The 22438-nt window shown below is 40.6% G+C and overlaps 1 protein-coding gene across 5 annotated transcripts in view; it reads left to right on the top strand.

Annotated features, from left to right (window-relative positions):
* The window catches only part of SLC25A26 (solute carrier family 25 member 26), a 176091-nt gene that overhangs the window by 138347 nt on the left and 15306 nt on the right, over positions 1-22438 (top strand). For all 5 annotated transcript variants that reach the window (XM_003940207.3, XM_074404521.1, XM_074404523.1 and 2 more), the window contains 3 exons: positions 11603-11672; positions 18130-18194; positions 19186-19259. In XM_003940207.3, coding sequence (XP_003940256.1) covers positions 11603-11672; positions 18130-18194; positions 19186-19259 — 209 coding nt within the window. The remainder of the gene's footprint in view (positions 1-11602; positions 11673-18129; positions 18195-19185; positions 19260-22438) is intronic.

Consider the following 22438-nt stretch of genomic DNA (forward strand, 5'->3'; position numbering starts at 1 on the left):
CTGTACTCCAGCCTGGGCAACAGAGCAAAGCCCTGTCTCAAAATAAAAGTAAAAATAAACTGAACAAAGTAAAAATAAACTGAACAAAGTACATTTAAAATTTTCTGATCAGCAGTCAAAGTAGTCTGAGATACTGTTTAAGATTTTAGCAAAATCTCATGATGAAGCAGGCATCTTTTAACAATTCAAAAACTATAAGAAAGTTTGAATTCTTAACTTGCATCTTAGAAAGTATGAGACACACAGTAGAAAAAGAATGAGAACTCCTCAGCATCCTTGCATTCAAATTATAAAGGTAAGAAGCAACATTTTCTGGTTTCTAGAGCAACCGAGAGAGTTCCATATAGGGAATGTAAGAATTGGAAAAGTATGAAACTCCTACTTTTAGGTGAAATTCAGTGAGTAAACAAAATGTTTCAGAAATGTTTGTATTTTATAGTTTGGCCAAGGAAAAGATAAATAGAGATGGTGGAAAAAAAGATGACAAGACCAAGTAGGGCAGGAAGAGTATCGTGTATCTCAAAGGCCCAAGAGGATGGATGGAAGGAAAGCTGTGGCTCCTGGAGCCCTGGCCCCCTCTCCCAGATCCTCAGTTAGAGCTGAGCAGCTGCCCAGGCAGCCTGCTGTGGTTACAGTTGTGGAGCCAAACTGGTAACACCCAGCACATTCCTTGCAGGTTCTCTTACTTAAACTAAAGGTAAGATTTAACCATGGCTTATGAGTGCCATAGCCTGGAGGTAGTGGGCTAGGGCCCTTTGTAAGGAAATAATAAGCAGCACACCAAAATTCCTCATTTCTTTCTTTTAGGCATTTTTCTCATATTTATGCAAGTTTGTGACTGAAATGAGAAAAATAGAATCCATCAAGATAAAAGGTTCTTGGGATGAGTAATTTCGACTTCTTTTGGCTGAGACAAAGTGTGAGAAAAGAGAATTTTCCACACTTCAGTTTAATCAGATAATCAAACATAAATATGTATTTAGAAGCACTTAAAATGCCAATAATAATTCCCTGTTCCAAGAAACTACAAGACCTTGCCGGCTTACGATTTTCAAGGGACCCATCTGTACATTCACATGTAACCTCCTTCAACAAATGGGGATAAAAAGGAGAGTGTTAGCTGTTTGTATTTGTCTTGAGACCTGCTTACTTGTTATTTGTGAGCATTTTGGAGGTTTTTTGAGTGCGTGTAGTTTAAGTTTGCGATATGATAGTTCATGTGCTGCTTCTAGGTCTTGCTCTCCCCCAGTAGGCTTCACCAGTTGATCATAGCCTTCATTCCAACTGAGCCTAAATAAACTTGAGAAACCGTTTTTGTACAGCTTGTTATAAAGCATTGTCCAGTTCAGTAAATGCCATTTCTGATTTACAGGGTTCTTCATTGAACTAAGAGTGAAAATTTGGGATTGGCCCATTCACGTTTTTTTTCTGTTCTTTACACAAGGGTAAAATGATGAAATACTACTTATATGGTAGGTGTTCATGTAGGTACCAAACATTTACCTGCCTTCTTTATATTAGGAATCACGTGGGGGCCCTGTGGGACTCCAGAGGTGAAGATAACGAGGTCCCTCTCCCTTAGAATCAAAGGTGAGATGAGAGAGCTTTCAAAGGGCAGTTAAAAAAACAAGTGACTGCTTACTTTTAAAATTTTTTTCTGGTGCTTTTTCAGACAAAATCTTGTCAGTATATCTGTTTTCCAATAAATAGGGCTTGTCAGTGTAAGTCCTGCAGCTCTTTTATGTTAACTATTTTTGATAAAAAAAAATCTTTTTAAAAAGATTGATTGTCCCATATGTGAACATAGCAAACCAAGTGTTCTTTTGCAGGCAAAAATATTAAAAATAATCATACCTGGGCCAGGCATGGTGCCTTACGCCTATAATCCCAGCACTTTGGGAGGCTGAAGAGGGTGGATCATCAGGTTAGGAGATCAAGACCATCCTCGTTACTTAAAATACAAAAAATTAGCCAAGTGTGGTGGCACGTGCCTTTAGTCCCAGCTACTTGGGAGGCTGAGGCAGGAGAATTGCTTGGACCGGGGAGGGGGAGGTTGCAGTGAGCCGAGATTGTGCCACTCCACTCCAGCCTGGGGGACAGAGTGAGACTCCGTCTCAAAAAAAAAAAAAAAAAAAAAACAAAAAACAACATGATTTGATGACTCATAATCAAAATAATTTGTTTCATTGTGACTATTACTCAGTGATATATTTAGATGTTGTCAATGAATTTTGCCCTGCACAAAACTAATGATATTGTTTGGCTGTCTCCCCACCTAAATCTCATCTTGAATTGTAACTCCCACAATTCCCACGTGTCAGGGAGGAACCCAGTGGGAGGGGATTGAATTATGGGGGCACATCATTCCTGCACTGTTCTCATGACAGTGAATGAGTCTCACAAGACCTGATGACTTTAAAAAACAAGAGTCTCCCTGCACAAGCTCTCTCTCTCTGCCTGCTGCCATCCATGTAAGATGTGACTTGCTCCTCCTTGCCTTCTGCTATGACTGTGAGGCTTGCCCAGCCACATAGATCTGTAAGTCTGATTAAACCTTTTTCTTTTGTACATTGACCAGTCTCAGGTATGTCTTCATCAGCAGCATGAAAGTGGACTAATACAACTGAAAAGATACCAAACCACAAGTAGAAAGCTCAGAGGATCCCCAGTCAGAATAAATATCCCCGCAATAAAACATAGACCACACTTATCCAAAAATAATACTGTATAAACTCTAAAACCTAAATATTACAAAGCAAACTGAGCATTTTAGTCCATCATGCTTTTGCTTAAGAGTAATCGTTATCAGCTTGTAATCCCAGCACTTTGGGAGGCCGAGGCGGGTGGATCACGAGGTCAAGAGATCGAGACCATCCTGGTCAACATGGTGAAACCCCGTCTCTACTAAGAAAATACAGAAAAACTTAGCTGGGCATGGTGGCGCATGCCTGTAATCCCAGCTACTCAGGAGGCTGAGGCAGGAGAATTGCCTGAACCTAGGAGGCAGAGGTTGCAGTGAGCCGAGATTGCACCATTGCACTCCAGCCTGGGCAACAAGAGCGAAACTCCATTTCAAAAAAAGAAAAAAAAAGAATAATCATTATCTTTGCCTGTAATTACCAGCACAATTATTAGTGTAAGATTTTCTTATATGTTATTATCTTTACCAACTTAACTTATCTAGAATGCAAATATCTAAATATCTCAACCAGCCAACATATATTATTACCAAAAACAAGGTACATATCAATGCATATAAAATTGATGCCCCTTGAACATCTTAGAACAGTTTCAGTCTAGCTGCCATTATAACCCAAATCAGCCTGTGTACCGTAAGGGATTCCTAATTATCAGTTAGGTATATCTAGTTTTAATTATGAAAAGTAGTGCTATATGAAAAATTCATTTTAGCCTGTTAGCCACTGGTTCATATTGCAAGAGCCACGGTATGGCGGAATGAGAGCCCAGTTGTGGTTCCCAGTTAGATTTGACAGTCTTTTCAGTTTCAGAACTTTCTTTTAGAAATCTCTTTTTTAGACATACTAGTATGTGAGTACTTCATAGAGAGATGGTTCATCTGATTAAATCGTAAAATTATAGGCAGCTGTTGCTTTGTTGTTTTAAAATATGTGTGCAAAAGCTACACAATAGCTTGAACAACTACAGTATGGAAAGTATTTGCATGAAAATCATTCTCTGCTGTGTTTAATCGGTTCTAAACTTCTGGTGGTAAACTCATGACAGTGAGACCTACCCAGAGGATGATATCAAGAGCAAGCCGAGGTTTGAAAAAACTAAGCATTATGCTTTCCGTTGTTTTAAATTTTGTCATCTGGTGTTACTCATTTGGAATTGAGTAGATGATTCTGTGCATATACCTATTGTACCATTAAAAGCATGTAGTCAATTTTCATCATCTTGTAAGGTTGCAAGCCATATAACTGCTTTTGATTAGAGCAGCTAAAGCAGTCCGAAGTTGTAAGTTTTCGTTCACTGGAGCCAGAACACTTATTTTCAATTTGTTATTCATATGACAATAGTGCTTATTTGGGTGGGGCTTTTAAAAGTGAAAAAGCCTTCTCTTCATGCTACACTTTAATAGAAAACACCTGGTCTGGGCTTGGACTCCCAGCCATTTCATAGTATTGTGCCTGGTGTTTGCTTTCTGACCTATGACTACTGGTGCTAATAGCTGTTATCTTGGGGTGGGGTTAGGGGAGCCAAACTATTCATGCTGTTCTTCTGATAGGCTTTTAGCAGTAAGTGAAGAATCACTTGGGAAGTTACTACCTAATTGTAGTGATATCACTGAGCATTCTAATGAATATTAGAAATATTATTCATTTAAAAAGTCAAGCTGGTTTAAAAATTGCTTACTTTTAAACAATAATTATTATGGTGAAACTCAATTAGGGTGTGTAGCCTAGTTAATAATATTGTACCAATCTCAGGCTTGTGCTTTGATAATTATACTATGGAAGCTGGGTGAAGGATATATGGGAACTATATTATTATTATTATTATTATTTGGGATAGGGTCTTGCTCTGTTGCCCAGGCTGGAGTGCAGTGGTGTGATCTCTGATAACTGCAGCTTCAACCTCTTGGGCTCAAGTGATCCTCCTACCTCAGCCTCCCTAGTTGCAGGGAATCAGGCCTTTGCCACCACATTTTGCTAATTTTTAAAATTTTTTGTAAAGCCAGGGTCTCCTTATGTTGCTCAGGCTGCTCTCAAACTCCTGAGCTCAAGTGATCCTGTCACCTCGGACTCTCAAAGTGCTGGGATTATAGGCACAAGCCACAGCATTTGGTGGAATGCTCCTATTTTTGTGACTCTTCTGTAAATCTAAAGTTATTTCAAAATAAAAGTGTCATACAACCTATTCGAAATGTTTTTTTTTTTGTTTTGTTTTGTTTTTTTTGAGACAGAGTTTCGCTCTTGTTACCCAGGCTGGAGTGCAATGGCGCAATCTCGGCTCACCGCAACCTCCGCCTCCTGGGTTCAGGCAATTCTCCTGCCTCAGCCTCCCGAGTAGCTGGGATTACAGGCACGTGCCACCATGCACAGCTAATTTTTTGTATTTTTAGTAGAGACGGGCTTTCACTATGTTGACCGGGATGGTCTCCATCTCTCGACCTCGTGATCCACCCGCCTCGGCCTCCCAAAGTGCTGGGATTACAGGCTTGAGCCACCGCGCCCGGCCTCGAAATGTTTAAGGAAGCTTTACTTAAGAAAAATTACCAAAGTGAAACTAAGAACATTTTTGACTGGTGTTCTCATTACTTAAGCTTGATATTTCTCATTAATGTTAACCATAGATTCATGTGAAGATTTCATTTATACTGTAATTATAGCTACTTGGGAGGCTGGGGTGGGAGGATCGCTTGAGACCAGGAGTTTGAGACCAGCCTGGGCAAACATAGCAAGATGCTGCCTCAAAAAAAAATTAACTGAGCGTAGTGGCACTTGCCCATAATCCCAGTTACTCAGGAGGCTGAGGCGGGAGGATCACTTGAGTGTAGAAGTTGGAGGCTGCAGTGTGCTGTGATTACTTCACTGCACTCCAGCCTGGGTAACAGAACAAGATGCTGTCTCTTAAGTTACTTATATTTGAACAGAAAAAGGAAATGGGACATTGAATTAGGATAAAAAAGCAAATGCCAGGGAAAATATGGCCCCTTGCTTTTTAAATTTCTTTTTTTTTTTTTTTGAGACGGAGTTTCACTCTTGTTACCCAGGCTGGAGTGCTATGGCACGATCTCGGCTCACCGCAACCTCCGCCTCCTGGGTTCAAGCAGTTCTCCTGCCTCAGCCTCCTGAGTAGCTGGGATTACAGGCACACGCCACCACGCCCAGCTAATTTTTTATATTTTTAGTAGAGATGGGGTTTCACCATGTTGACCAGGATGGTCTCGATCTATTGACCTCGTGATCCACCCGCCTCGGCCTCCCAAAGTGCTGGGATTACAGGCTTGAGCCACCGCGCCCGGCTGCTTTTTAAATTTCTTACTGTTACTTTGGTACACAACCTCCACCATGAGCTGAGACTCCAATACTGCTTCTTTACATCCATTTATGTCCCTCCCCTCCTCCCCTAATCACCTATCTGCCTTGACAGAAATGATCTTTAGACCTCTGGGGCAATGAAATGACTTATTTAGGTTGAGAAATTATGGAAATTTAAAAAAATTTTGCAGGTCCTTCATAAAAATTTCTATTATAAACCCACATTTAAATTCATTTTATTAACATCAAAGTATTTAATAAAGTATGTATTATGATGTGTTTGACTAGAAGTTGCACTGTATATGATAGTGAGGAAATGTAATTTTGCATATATACTATGCTATTTGCAAAACGAACCAGCCTCAGTTTTTCCACTTAATATCTGTGTGACCTCAGGCAAGTTACTTAACATCTCTTAGCCCTTGCCCCTCAGCTTTTTTTTTGTGGAGAATAATACACTTCTCAACATTGAATGAGATAACACATGTATAATCTTTAGCATAGTGCCTAGAGCATTGTAGGCAGTCAGTAAGTCCTACCTAATGTTGGCAGTTGTAATCATTTATATTGTTGCCTACAATACATTCCACATTCCAATCTATAACTATGTGAATGCCATAATCAATAATACATAGTCTTCCTATGAGTAATGTTTCCAGCTAGAGTATTTTATTACAATTCTGTTGTCCCTTCAAATAGATAAGCAAATAAATAATTTCAGAATATTTTCGTAGTTGCTGTATGGTGTTTTTTTATCAGCCAGGTTCTTGTTGTTGTTTTATGAATTTAAAGCTGCACTCAAATGAGTAATTTGTAAATAACTCCCATGTTTTTAGATTGGTCTCAGTATTACATTTCTGAAGTTCTGTATTCAGACAATTCCTCCTTTTAAAAAATCATTTTAATCTAATTTAAGCAAGTTGTTTTACACATTGACATAATTTGTTCATTCTCTTGGATAGTTTAATCGTTCCAGTAGAAATTGTGATTTGCTTGTAGAAGTGTCTCATGAATGCTTATGTGTTGTCAGCAGACAGCTGTAGCCTATACTTCCAAACCCATGTGTTTTCATGCCCACGCCAGAGTGTCCCATCCAGCTCCTAGCTTTCCTACTCCCTGTTTAACATTTGGCAAGTTACTTAACATCTTTGGGCCTCATCTTTAAACAATTTTTTTCTTAGAGATGGGATCTCACTATGTTAACCAGGCTGGTCTCAAACCCCTGGCCTCAAGTGATCGTCCCATCTTGGCCTCCCAAAGTGCTAGGATTACAGGCATGAGCCACAATGTTTTTGTCTCTAAAATGACAAGATAATAAAAATTACATACACCTCAGAAGATTGTGGATGTATGTAAAGCGCTTCACACGCAGAACACGGGAAGTACTGTATGTTCTATGTGAGTGTGTATTGTGGTTGCTGTTACAGTCGTTCTTTACGTCATGCTTTGTGTTTGCCACTGATGTTTCTTAACTTCAAGCGTTTTGGGTCTTCTAGAGATTTATTTGTTTTAACATACTTGTTAGTATCCATTTCAAATACCACATTATTTCTTTATATGTTGTTTGTGGGCTCTTTATTCTGGCCAGGTAATAGTGGAAAGTTATGCTTATCTGTGGAGATTCTATTTTTAAATGGTATCTTTAGCCATCTGAGTCTATTTTGATTGTGTTTTTATTTCCCCCTGGCGACCAATTTTTTTTCTCCCTAGATTGTAACAGGCATCTCTGTGACGCTTTCTATGTCACCTCACTTCTATCTTTTATAATCCTCTTCTGCCCCCACCACACCTGCCTCACATATTAGACCTTTGGAACTGTTATGTTTTCTTTCCTTGACTACAGTACCTGACACCTAGCAAATATTTGTTGAATTTATGAATTACATAATATTGTTGATTTCATATCCCATCCACATCTTCTTACTTACTTTTGCTTGTAACCTCAGCATTTTAAGTCTGTTCGGAGTAGCCTTCTGCTCTTTGGAATCCTTAAAGATATTAGTAGATTAACTGAACATGACCTTTAGTCATCAACAGAAATCTGGTTTATATTTTGCATTGCTCTTCTAATGAGTTGGTGAAGTAAGTCTTGGTGTTAAAACTGGCATTAGCCAGATGAAATACACCCTTTGCCACCTTAGAAGTAAAGAAGAAGCAATTCCACTGTCTTGTTTCTTATTCTTTTTTTTTTTTTTTTTTTTTGAGACGGAGTTTCACTCTTGTTGCCCAGGCTGGAGTGCAATGGCGCGATCTCGGCTCACCGCAACCTCCGCCTCCCGGGTTCAGGCAATTCTCCTGCCTCAGCCTCCTGAGTAGCTGGGATTACAGCCATGCGCCACCATGCCCAGCTAAGTTTTTGTATTTTTACACCATGTTGACCAGGATGGTCTCGATCTCTTGACCTCGTGATCCACCCGCCTCGGCCTCCCAAAGTGCTTGAGCCACCGTGCCCGGCCTTTGTTTCTTATTCTTAATCCAATGCTTGTAGGAGCTCTGGAGAAAATCATACTTTGTATTAAAGCATACAGATTGATTTGCAAACATTAGAGCATTTTCTGAAAATATACCAGTTACTCTGTTTAATGGCAGTATTATCTTTAGAAACCTGTTTCTTGTAAATCTTTTCTTTTTTAGCTTATCTACTTACACCTCACAAGTAAGGTGCCAAAAATCTATTTGATAGCTGCACTCTCAGTGCAGTAAATTGAATTAATCCACTTTCAGAGAATCATTCCTGTTCGTATGGATAGAGGGAAATGGTAGAGTCCTCAAGCCACACACTGTCACTTATTTAATTTGTTAGATAGCTAACATATTCACTGTCTGACTTAAGTTGTGAAAGTTGACAGAATAAACAGGGTCCTGTACCTAATGATTCATTTATGTGGCTTCTTCTTTGTCCCCTCAGTGACTCTCACAAACTTCCAACTACAGTTGTCAGTGGGGAAGTATTTAGAGTAGGAAACTAAAATGAACTTTGCTGTTCTTCTTTTAGTTGTGGTGTATTTGATTATCCCTAAAAAGTAACAGCACTCTCAGAAAACCATTACACTATTCTAACCATTTAAATTAGAATAATCAGGAGGTCTTTTTTGGTAATATTTGTGGTCACTATTGCAGTGCATGCCGTTATGCTGAAGGTCCTACTCAATTGAGGCAAAAATGAAAATAAACACTATAAGGTATCTTAATTGGAGAGGAAGAAGTCCAACTGTTTTTATTCATGGATGATATGGTCATCTATGTAGAAAATTTGATGAGCTCTATTAAAGCTATGAGGATGGTAACTTTAGCAGCTGAGTTTAGCAGGGTTGCAGAATACAAGATCGGTATACAAAAACCATTTGTGTTGATAATCAGTTTCTACATATTATCAATGAGCAACCGGAAATCGACATTTCAAAAACAGTACCATTCACAGTAGCATCAAAACATGTGAAATACTTAAGGATAAATTTGACAAAATCAGTGCAAGACCTGTATGGTGCAAACTACACATCAGTGTGGAGAGGAACTAAGACCTTAGTAAAACGGAGAGGGATGGCATGCTTATGAGAGGAAAGCCCCTCAATATGAACAGCTGGTTCTCTCCAAAGTAATCCATGGATTTGGTGCCTCCCAATCATAGTCTCAGCAGGTTATTTCATGGAAATTATTAATCTGATAGCAAAATTCATATGGGAATGCAAAATATTTAGAAGAACTTTGAAAAATAAATTTGGAAGACAAATGCTACTTGATTTCAAGATTCATTATAAAGTTACAGTAGTTAAAGTATGGAATTGACATCGAGATAGGTCTATAGATGAGAACGGAATAGAGTTCAGAAAGAGACCCACACATATGTGGAAAATTGATTTTTGACAAAAGCAAGTGGGAAGTTCACTGGAGAAGTGATTACCTCTGCCAGTCACTGAAACAACTGAATATCCATATATGAAAACCCAAATAACTTAAATCTACAAATTGTACCATAAATAAAAATGAACTCAAAATGGATGATAAATATAAATGTAAAACCTGAAAACATAAAATTTCTAGAAGAAAACACAAGATCAAAAAAATCTTTGTGACTTTGGGTTAGGCAAAGATTTCTTAGATGTGACACCAAAAGCAGGATCTGTAAAAGGATCATTTGGACTTCATCAAAATTAAAAACTTCTTTTCTTTGAAAGACACTGTTAAAAGAGTGAAAAGACAAAAGACTAGAAGAAAACATCTATAAATGAGCTATCTCTTGGATATATAAAGAACTACTAATATTCAGTCATTGAGATATGGTAACCCAGTACAAATGTGCAACACATTTGAACAGACACTTCACCAAAGACAGTATGCTGTGGATGGCCAATGAGTACATGAAAAGCAGCTCAACATCATTAGGGAAATACAAATTAAAACCGCAATGAAGGCCAAGCACCGTGGCTCTCTCCTGTAATCCCAGCACTTTGGGAGGCCGAGGCAAGCAGATCACTTGAGATCAGTTTAGCACCAGCCTTGCCAACATAGTGAAATGCTGTCTCTACTAAAAATACCAAAATTAGCCAGGCATGCTGGTGGTCACCTGTAGTCCCAGCTACTCGGGAGACTGAGACAGGAGAATTGCATGAATCCAGAAACTGAAGGTTGCAGTGAGCTGAGATCGTGCCACTGTACTCTAGCGTGGGCGACAGAGCAGACTCCATGTCAAAAACAAACAAACAAAACCTACTAAAATGACTTTCTTTTCAAAAAATACATATTCAAAGAAAAAACAATGAAATACTATAGCACACTTACTAGAATGGTTGAAATTTTAAAGTGGTGATGATACCAAGTATTGGGAAAGACGTGGAGAAACCGGAACTCGTGAGAATGTAAAATGGTACAATTGCTTTGGAAAAGTTTGGCAGTTCTTAAAAAGTTAACTATATGCCTCCCATGTGCTCCAGCTATTTTACTGCTAGGTATTTCCCCGAGAGAAATGAAAGCATGTGCCTGCTTACGAATGTTCATGGTGGCTTTATTTGTAATAGCCTCAAACTGGAAAAATCCTGAATGTCCATCGACAGGTAAATGTGTAAATCACAGTATATCCATACAACAGAATGTTACTAATGAAAAGTCAACTACTGATATCTGCATGACGTGGGTTAATCATAAAATAATTCTGAATAAAAAGTTGTATTTTAAAAATACATGATTACAATTATGTAACATTTTAGGAAAGGCATACTAATCTAGAATGACAGATCAGATTGCTTTGGGGTAGTGAGGAAGAACAGGAAAGAGGGGTTACATAGAGATAGAAGGAAACTTTTGGGTCATGAGTAAGTTCACTGTCTCAATTGTGTGGCGATGATGTTTTGTGTGTGCACACACACTTATGTATTCTCTGAAAATTGTTTCTTTGAGCACTCTATTGTAGCTGTCACTCTCATTTCTTTGACTTATTTTACAATGCAGTTAAGTCTTTGGGAAAGTCACTTATGTCATCAGAAAAGAATGCCACCAAAATAGCTTCTCACTTAAGTTCCCATCCCCAGAGCTAACCCACAGGAGGTTCTGATAAATTCAAATATTTAATAACTTGTATTTTTCTTTCTCCTTAAACACAGGCCCTCTGGTCCTGGAGGCAGGATCATGTGGTGGATTCTTGGCAGTCAGCAGTCTGTGGAGCTTTTGCAGGTGCAAAGGATTATATTATACTGGGAAAGACCAAAGAGGGGGAAAAATGTGAAAATATTAACTATGCAAAAACAACATTCTTTAGAAATTCCAGATTGTTTAGATGAAGAGCTCTCCGTTAGTTGTTTGAGAAAAGCATGTGTCCTAGGGAAAATAACTGCTAAAAAGGTGTCTGCCTGAAAGACAACCAATTTGTTTTTGACAAATTTTTCTTTTTCTTTTTATCTTTATTAAAGCCTTCACTCAGGCCCTGGAATTATCTTAAAGATGATTTATAAAGTCCTCTGTGGGAAGAGACTTGCTGTGGGTGTAGGGCTGACTGTGCAGCTGTCTGCCTTGGGCAGTGCTTAGGGGGTTTAAGCGATTTCTGCAAAAGGCAATGATTCATGGTTTGTGTGACATGTTTGACAGCACTGTAGATTAACTAGTATCAGGAGAGCAGAGGCTCCTTCATAGCTTACTGAAGGCTAAACTGCTCTGTGTAGGAAGTATGGAGATCTACACATCTGGGCTTTTTCGAGACATGAAAGCAAGAGCAAGGTGACAATATGCAATATGGTGTTATCCATCACTAAGTCGTCTGAATTTTCCAGGGAGGCTTTAATGAGAACTCAGATGCTTTAAAGAGAAGTGATATGCTTAAAAGCCTAAGCGAGAAGTATATTTGGTTGTTACAAAGTTAAATGAGAATTATAGTTGAAATACAATGGAAATTTGCCAGAAAATGAAGCTTTCAGTTGAGATGTGAAGCCGGTAGGGGAGGTTTGGGGTGTTAACTTTATCGGAAAATAATTATTTTCCAGTTTGTTTAATCGTCATTGGTTTTTTGTTGTCACGATTGGGAAAACAAAATGTACATTTTATTGGATTCTTTATTAATAATTAGACTTATTTGACTTGTAGAATTGATAATCAAAAATAAGAATTTTGCCTCTAGACATGAAACCAATCCAGATTGATTATGATGGTAATTGTTTCCACATGACACAATAGTCATTAGCTGTGTTAAATAAGTAGGTGGTCTTGATTCATTTTCCAGAGGTCAGGAGTCATTATTCCCCAGTCCTTAAGAGAGATGTGCGTTTTTTGTAGACTGTCTCCTGGGCCCTGGGGACAAAGTGAGCACACTCACTTTGAAATTCAGTCATCCTGGATAAGTAAGGCTAATTCTTAAAGTTAGCAATACTATAAAACTTTCATGTGTTGAAATAAGGAGAACATATTCTCTGGTCCTATTCCTTAAATACCCAATTCAAAGATTTGCTTGCAGAGACATTGTTACTATTAAGGAAATTTGCATTAATTACCATTTCCTTTTCTGAATAATACTCTGTAATAGACACTAAGCATTTAGATTGTCAGAAGGAAGGGGAGAAGGGAACTTCCTATCAGACATCCTCTATGTGGTAGGATCCTGCCCTCCAGGCCCTTTCAGTTGACGTGGTTCTCCTGGGGAGTGTGGCAGCATAGTCAGAGCTGCGGTGATGCTGAGAGGTGGGGAAGGGGAGCGAGGTGCCCACGGCTACACACCTAGCGCAGGCTGAGCTGTGTGACTTGCAGGATTGTCAAGTTTCTGTTTTGTCCCCAACTCACGAATGAGATTTTGGGGCCCTCCTGAGTACCAGTTTCCTTACCTGTAATGTAGAAGCAACAATTCCTACTTAGGGGATTATTTCAGGGCTTGAGATAATGTATGGTTAGTACTCTGTACTCTGTAAAACCAAGTCGATGTAAGGAATTAGTACTGTTTAAGTAAGAACAACCAACATGCTGAAAATGAAAACCTACTATCACAGTAATTCACCTTCTTGATTGAGTGAAGGAATGTCATATCAATAAAATTGCTCTACAGAACAATCTCCTCTAATAGCTTGTAAATTTTGAAATGCCTCCAATACAAGCATATTATTATTTTTTTTTGCAGACGTTCTAATAAGTGGAGTTTGTCCAAGGCCTGCAAAAAATGCATTGTCAGTAGATCCACGTATATTTAGCAAAAGATAAATTTCTTATTTATGTCCCTTATTGTTTTGAAATTTTATTTGGTACAAATGTTGATCTACAGGAACAGGGTTACTATTTTAAAACATTTCTGAAGGATAAATATCACTTGAAAATATTCCCATTTGTGAAAAAGTGAGGTTCTCTAAGATTTGCAGCATTGTGCCTTACAGAGTATAGAGACGAATGATATCTTGTGCAGTCGCTTTAAAATACTTACACACTGCCTTGCAGACTTTACCCTTACACGGCCATAAAGGGAGTGAGAAAACTTGCCCTCAAATGAGAAATCAGAGTTCTCATCCCATGTGCTTTTCCAAGTTTAAATCGGGTAAATCATTGCAGATGAGCCATTCTGTGTGCCATCCTTGGCACTCTTTCTTGCTAATGCTTGTTTTATAAACTACTTGGCACAAGTATCCAAAAATGTCCCTTGAGATTGGAGGTGTTGATGGCTTGTCATGCTCAAAAATTCCCTTGGCTTCTGGTCAGGGGTTAAACTAGGGAAAAAGAGGACTTTGCCAACTTCCTTGCTTTGAGTTACCGTAATGCAATCTAAGTAAGCATGACATTTGCTGCTATAGTGATTTGGGTACTCTAGTATATTTTGGTCAGTTTCTCATAATAAACACCTCTGTACATTCTCTAGGAGAGAAGGGGGTGGGGGAGAAAGAGACAGAGAAAGAGAGATTGATTGCAGTCTCTCCGTGGGTTTGAAATTCTAGAATAGGGTGAGGGATTATTTGGGTAACAAATGAGAAGGCCTGACACAATCTTTATTAAAATACAAACAAAAACTATTTTCCTTGTTGTTGATGTGGAAGTCTTCCACATCTGCACACGTCATTGGAGGTCATGCAGAAGAGGAGCATGGTGGTGCTTTTGTCCCTCCCAGACTAATCAGGGGCAGCACAGGATCTGGAGGAGCAATGAATGGCAGCAAGGTTGCCTGGGAATGGATTTGGGGACTTCCCCCCTGCTGCCCCTACATTCTTAGCTGCTGCTCAGGGGTGACAGCTCCAGCCTTATTGTAGGAAGGCGGCTGCTTTGTCTTTATGGCAGGAGAGGGGGGCACAGTTAGGGAATCTGCATTTGTTCCTCAAGGAAATATGAGATACAGTGCTATCATAAAATTGTAGTTTCCCTTGAATCCTGTCCTTGAAAGCAGTTAGCCTAACATTCAGTACAAACGTAACTCCAGTGGAGACCATGGAACACTGTTTCACAAATGCTTTGAATACAAAACCAGCCTATAGTTGCTGTACCAAATAATTATTTCCTGTCTCATATGTTAGAATGCTCCTTATATTTGCTGCCAGTAGCTTACAGTGCCCTTAAATCTAACACTTAAATAAGTACATTTTAACTGAAAGTCCTGGCCCCAGCCCTTCCCCATTATGAACATTAGTCTATTATCTTCACAGGTCTTCCTTACAAAAGAATTATGAGGTCTGTGAGTTAGAGAAGTCTTTGATGAGACAGGCAAATTGATGTATTAGCAACTTACATAAAATTCCACTTCTCTCATGGTAGTAAAGTTAGGACCTATTGAAGCATATGTGTTTCTGTCTGTAACTTTTCTTCATTTTAATTTCATGAAACCTAAATCTCCAAGAGAATATTGGGAGGCATCCACACTGAAGGAATGGTAGACCTTTGCTGATGACCAAAATAAGTTTGATTTGCAGTAACTAAATTTATTAGATGTTCCTTATCAACCTTTAGGTCTTAATTGGTTTAGGATCATTTGTGAACATTTTCACATACCAAAGTGGGTTTTAACAATTGGACAGATTTTAAATTGTCTTATCATATATCAAAGCAGTTATGTAGTGGAACGAGTACTATTTTTGAAGTCATGATACACGTGACAGTCCCAGGTCCCATATCCGCCGTGTGGCCTGTGCAAGTCAGCTGGTTGTAACATGGGAATAGTAACACCTATGCAAATGAGATCAAACCATCAATGACAGTGCCTAGTGCATTCCTGGCATGCCATATATGAAGTAAGCACCACAGATATTAGCTCCTACCTTTACCTTTTCCTGCCTTTTAAGAGGATGAGTTAACAAAAACTAGAGACCAGGGCACCAATTAAGTGTTTTCGAGTGCCTGTGTGTGCTGGTCTAGAGATGGAAAGAAAAATCACTTAAAAGCTCTGTCCACACAGGAAAGAGTTAATTACTTAGTGATCACTGCTGTGAGCCAGATGCTGTTCCAGACACATTGCATAGACCCATTTAGTTCCCATGTCATACTACTGTCTGCATTTTACAGATGAGAAAACTGAGGCCACTAGGACACCAGTGGCTGAGTTCCAGTTCCGGAGGCAACACAGACTTAAGATCCATTCTCAGCTCAGCACTAAGTAAACTCTTCGAGTTTTTAGCCTCTGTAAGCCTTGATTTCCCCACCTGTAGAATGGGGCAGTAAGAGTCCCTAGCTCATAAGGTATTTCAGCTAGAGAATAAGTAATTATCTTAGGGCAGACAACTGGTAGAGCAGGGATTTAAGCGTTAGTCCTTCTGACTCCAAAGAAGGATTCCTTCAGGCTAGAGACCCTGCTGCTGGTAAGGGAAACAAAACCAAATCTGTTATTTCAGGGTATGGGAAGTCTGGGATAGTAAATTTGTTGTCTTTGTGTCTTTTTCCCTGTTCTTCTTTTCTTGGGGAATGGATACACACACACACACACACACACACACACACACACACACACACACACAGATATAAAGTGTTCATGCATCCTATCGTGTAATTAAAAGTATATTTACTTTTCCAGGGCAAAATATATGGTTAAGAACAAAAGTGTAGGATTTCAAGACCAAGCCCACAAAAATTAAACACAAAAGTTTAGCAAGTCTCTGAATTTCAGACAATCTCTGGATTTAAGACAAAGAGTTTTACATACTCATAATTTGAAATGGCTAAACCAGAAGGGATTCAAATATTCACGTCAGTTGATAGTACTTACCCCTAAGGTGTGTGACATTCGAGGGTAACCAGAAATGGACCATGAGAGCGTAACTAGGTACACCTTTCAAAAAGTCAGTGTCATAGTAGGTGTTACCATATGGAGGAGGCGGTATAATGATCTTATTTCAGCATCATATTTAGAAAGATATTTGGCAGAGATCAAATGACCTTCTTGTCCACAAGCCACGAGAGCGAGAAGAAAACTGGTGCTATTTCGGGAGTATCCTTCACACACGTGTGTCCTGTTCAGCCCCTATAACACTGCCTCTTTCCCCCAGCTCTTGGAAGCTGAATCTTTGTCATGTCTTTTAGGGTTTATTATTTCTGTCTCCATAGGGCCTCTTGGGATTTAGACTATATCTTTGCACTGCATTAAATGAAATCTTTACACCATAAACCTGGTTTATTTTAAAACAGAAAGTCCTTCAAAAGTCCAGTCTGTATATAGTTCAGCCGTCATGACATTCAGATAATGCAATCATGAGAGAGAAGGTAAGAAGGAAGCCAGAAGGTGTAATGCCTACTGAACCCATACTAAGAAGATGTAAAAGAGAGCTTAGAAATGTAGGAACTCTGACTGGACTGTTAACAGGAGCCTGTGAAATATAAAAAAGCTTTATTCTTTTAATTCAAAGAATCCAACCATGTATACCAAAAATCCCCACAATGTTACATGGGACTCTATTTGTCCATTTTCCTACTTGCAGATCAGAAATGATAGAAGCATTTTAGAGTCACTTTAAAGAACAGTGGCCCAGGCTGGGCATGGTGGTTCATGCTTGTAATCCTACCTCTTTGGGAGGCCAAGGCAGAAGGAGTGCTTGATGCCAAGAGTTCAAGACCAGCCTGGGCAACATAGCAGGACCTTGTCTCTACAGGAAATTTAAAAATCAGCTGAGCGTGGTGGTGTGCATCTGTAGTCCTGGCTATTCAGGAGGAGGCTAAGGTGGGAGGATGGCATGAGCCTAGGAGGGTGAGGCTGCAGTGAGCTGTGAGCAGCACACCACTGCACTCCAGTGTTGGTGAGAGACAGTGAGACCCTGTCCTTTCAAAAACAAAAAAAGACAGTGGCCCATAGAAAGTCATGAACCCTCTGGGAACCATTAGGAGCAGTATATCTCACATACTGAGATCTTACTGTATACATGTATGTCATATATGTACACATGCATCATATATGTACACATACAAACACACTCATTAGATTGCTAGTTAATGAAAGAGCAAGGTAAATTGTGGAGCCCTGTCTTTTTCCCCCGAGTGGATAGAGCATTTTCTTTTACACGCAGTTCTGTATTCACCATGTGCAAAAGCAATGAAGCACATGGGTAGATTTTACATGTGTGCGTCCTGTTCTTGCATCAGGTGTACATAATGATGAAGTGATTTGGGCAGAGTGAGGAATTCTGAAAAAATTACAAAATTACCATCTAGTACCGTAAGTAGTATCTCACTTGGGTGTTGGGTATTACTTTCACAGGTGGATTTGCCGCTGCAGTCACCACACCTCTAGATGTGGCAAAGACAAGAATTATGCTGGCAAAGGTAAGTGGTGAAATAATGTACTGGAGACGTTTCCGATGCTCATATCTGTCAGCAGTGGGACTACAGGTATATGAAGTGAATACAAATGGCTACCATTTACCTGTAATAGCATCTTATGCTGCCTGTGGAAACTAAGAAAACCGCCACTGATGGAATAATGTCCCCAGTGTCTATATAACATTGTACCATTTCACAATCATTTTCACCTGTGTTATGTAAGCATGTAGGGCCAATAGGGCCATTGCCTGGTAATACTATCTTCAGATAAACTCTATTTTTACTGGTGACAAACCTAAGTCTCAGAGAGGTTGACAAGCTTCCTGCCATGCAGCAGGTAATTGACAGGCTTTGAACCTAAGGTTGCGATTGGCCTTAACTGGATGAGTTAAGACAGTTGTCAGAAATGTTTAAACAATTGTGTTTGAGAGAAAAATTGTTTTTTAAAAAAACCCTCACTAGATGGAGAGTTGAAAGAATGCCATACACCTAACATACCTGCACCAAACCAAAACAGAAAAAGTCCTAGCTGTGTGGAAAAGTAGAACAAATGTGGGCCAAATTTTAGTGTGGAGGTGGCACGATCCAAGCTAAGAATGTTGGTGATGATTTCAGTGGAACATGGCGCTGTATTAAATATGTTTATTAGCTGCTTAGGCAGGTTTCATGGTTGTATCATTTACACGAACAATTCCCCGTCCTCCTCGTATTGCTTCATAGAGTTTCTGTCCTTCTCCTATCGAATAGTTGTTCATCAGTCATCTGGTGAGGTCTGAAAAGCAGCCTCCCATGTGGCCTGGGCCACGTCCCTGCTTGCCTGCGTGTCTGAGTGTAAGTGCTTCTGAGCAAGCGAGCCAGGTCCTGACTGCCAAGAAGCTCCCTGGTATCTGACACTGTTCTAGATGAGGGTGATGGGGAGCCGTGTGTCTTGAGGGCAGCTGTGTGATGGGAGCTTCAGAAGATAACGGGTTTCTCTTTTTGTCTGTTACCACAGGCTGGCTCCAGCACTGCTAGTGGGAACGTGCTCTCTGCCCTGCACGGGGTCTGGCGCTCACAGGGGCTGGCAGGGTAAGATGAGGAATGCTCTCTTGCCTTTCTTCCCCTCCACCACTCCTCCTTCAGCCTGACTTTGGACAAACACCTCTCCTTTCCTTCTTATCTTCTGATTTGAGTTTCTATATATTGTGCAAAATATGGTAGTTAACGTTGTATATATGAGATAACATAGCAAAGCAAATTGACAAGAGTATTCCAGCCAGGCGATTCTCAGCCTTGTCCATCTTGATGTTAGATGGAATTCACCTGTGTGGCCTTCACTAGAGTCTGGGCTGCAGTGATGAAATGCGCTTCTGGTTACACACTGCAGAAATACAAGGGAGTGAAGGTAACATTGTTAGAAGAAAGCATTTCTGGTTTTGATACTTTTAACTGTTATTAGTAACAAGTTACTTTCAAGGTACCACAGCGCAGGTGGTAGGACTCCACAGCTAGCATCCAGTGAGAACCACTGTTCTTCAGAAGTGCCTTAAACTTCTAGCTTCATGTCCTAAAAAGCTGTCTCTGCAAGGTATTTCAACATTGCTTTGACAGCATAAACTTGTAAAGCCACATGAATGTTGGGATCTTGCAGGCATGTGAAATAAAGATTTTCTCTTAGGGACCATCTACCAGGGATTTGCTTGCAAGAGGAAAGCAGCGGCCTCCCTTTGGAGAGGGTCGGCAGCTGCCATTCGCAGGGTAGAGGCTGCTGCCTGGACTTTCGGCGTCTCAGCTGGCACTGCCACCTCCTCCTCCCGATGCCAAGTTGGATCACTTATTTGATTGTAGTTTTTGTGTGCCTTTGGCAGTTTTAATCTCAGCTGTTTGATGGTCTGGAGAACACGAAGTAGGTGAGTCAGGCTCCAGTTAAGGTTTTGTAGAAGAGCAGCCCATCAAGATAGAAATTTTCCATCTGCAAGTTTGAAGAGTAGGTGATCTTGGATGGTTTTGTTGAATGTGACAACTCTGAGGGATTGCTGTTGGGTGCCTGAAGGGGTCACAGTTTTGAGACAAGAACTGCGGTGAAGCCAGAGGAATAATTGGCTGTTGACGTCTAGTGAGAGCATGGGAAGGGCAGAGTGGGGGCGCGTGTGCTGTAAGCCTGCCACTTAGGGCTACCATGTCACGAGGAAGCGAGACCCTGGCTGCTCGAATCTGTGGCACATTCATTCTGCTGCCAGTTTCACAGTAAACAAAGGAACCATGTGAGAAAAAATGAGTCCTGAAGCTGCTTAGCCAGTAGCAGGTAAAAGGTCCTTATGGGCCGGATGCAGGGCTCACACCTGTAATCCCAGCGCTGAAGCAGGAGGATCGCTCGAGGTTAGGAGTTTGAGACCAGCCTGGGAAATATGGTGAGACTCTGTCTTTAAAAACAAATAAATAGCCGGGAGTGGTGGCATGCACCTGTAGTCCCAGCTACTCAGGAAGCTTATGGATTGCTTGAGCCTGGGAGATCAAGGTTATAGTGAGTTCCATCTGCGCCACTGCACTCCAGCCTGGGTGACAGAGCAGGACCTGTCTTAACAAAAAAGTTGGTATGTGTTTCAAATACAGTTGGGCTATGCACACGGAGAAGTCACATGCAGTGGTTTTTAGACTGTGAAGTCCAACTGCCAAATTTCACTGTCTTAGTTCATGTTTGATTCTGTGGCAACTGTTGGGCACACCTCTTCTGTCGACCGTAGCTCTGTAGAGCTGTGCAGGCTGCAGCCCTCTGCCCTTCTAGAGACAGTGGTGACAGGTTGGGGTGGCATGGTTGACTGGCAGCCTCATGGCCCCGAAAGCTGGCAGAGTCACATTGAGTAGATGATTGAAGATAATCTTCCCTGTCCTGGTTGTGGCTTTTACTATACTTGACATTATAAGTGCCAGAAACACAAGCAGAGGAGGGATGTCCTCCTCGGGCGAAGGGCCTGTCCCTGTCCCCACTGTCAGCTCTGAAAAGGTCGTTTGGATTTTTGTGCCTCTTCTGAAGCCTCCTAAGTCATGGGCTCCAGTTAGTCTGTACAGTGTAGTGGTTACGAACATTACAGACAGCAATGGGTGTCACTGAAGGGATTTTTAATTAATCTCTTATTCATGATTAAAGACAATAAATAATTTGGAAAAAAAAAAAAAAAAAAAACAGTAACAGAAAAAGCTGGCGGCTGGCTGTCCCAGGCCCCCTCAGCCTGAAGTTGTCTCCACCGGCTTCCTCACTTGGGTCTCCGGGTACACAGCGCTGCTGCCACCTCCTGTCTCCTCCCCTAGGACCTCTGGGCACGCGCTAAGTTTACTAGGTACTCTTGGGTTTCTCAGCAGACACCATCTCCTCTCCTTGGGATGGAATGGTGCTTCCCTCTTGGGGTCACGTCAAGTGGTGACCATTTTCATCTTTCCATGTTGTTCACACAGGTGAAGACCTTGTTCTGGCACATACTGGGAATACACATAGAAATATATTACTAAACAAACATCATGCGTTCATTCAGCCCAGCAGCCAGCAGACAGATGGGGAGCCGGCGCGCCTCGCTGTCCCCTTCTTGGTTTTCTTCACTCATCAGCTGGCTTTCTGTTTTCGTTGATTGTGCTCTTTATGTAGTAGCTGCCACTACTGCGAGCATCCCTTTATTCTCAGTGCTGTAAATGCTTAAGCTTGCTCTCATTTAATCTGTGGGCACTAGAACACGGTGCTGCTCAATTCAGAAGTCTTCACCTGCGAGTTCAGCTGAGGCACTCCCAATACAAATGACTCCACGTTAAAGCCGTAATTACGTTAATAGATTCAGTGGTCATCTAGTGAAACCATAAACTGCTTCCATCTGCCTCTGGCTAGGAGCAGCTGAGCTTGTGAGAGGCAGAAGCTGAACAAGACGCTGGCGTTTAGGATTAAGGTAGTGAAGGCAGGAGAACTTCGTGGCCGGTGTCGTCTTCTGCAGCTCGGCTTCTGCTGGCATCCGGTCTAGCACCCTTTCCTTCTTAGGGTAGGAGCCGGAAGGCTCTTCTGTTTCTCAGGCCAGAAGGACATAGTGGTAATGTATGAATTTCTGTCCTCACCACGCACCCTGTGCAAAAATAATTTGCATGATGCTGAGCTTTTTTTTTTTTTTTTTAAACAAGTATAGTTTAGTTTTCAATACGATTTTCATGGTTATTTTTAGACAAGTAAAAGGGGTCCTTAATCTTACGTGCAGTATTTTAATGATTTAAATCCTTCGTTAGCTAACTAC

Source organism: Saimiri boliviensis, chromosome 8 (genome assembly GCF_048565385.1).
Source record: "Saimiri boliviensis isolate mSaiBol1 chromosome 8, mSaiBol1.pri, whole genome shotgun sequence".
Classification (NCBI taxonomy): domain Eukaryota; kingdom Metazoa; phylum Chordata; class Mammalia; order Primates; family Cebidae; genus Saimiri; species Saimiri boliviensis.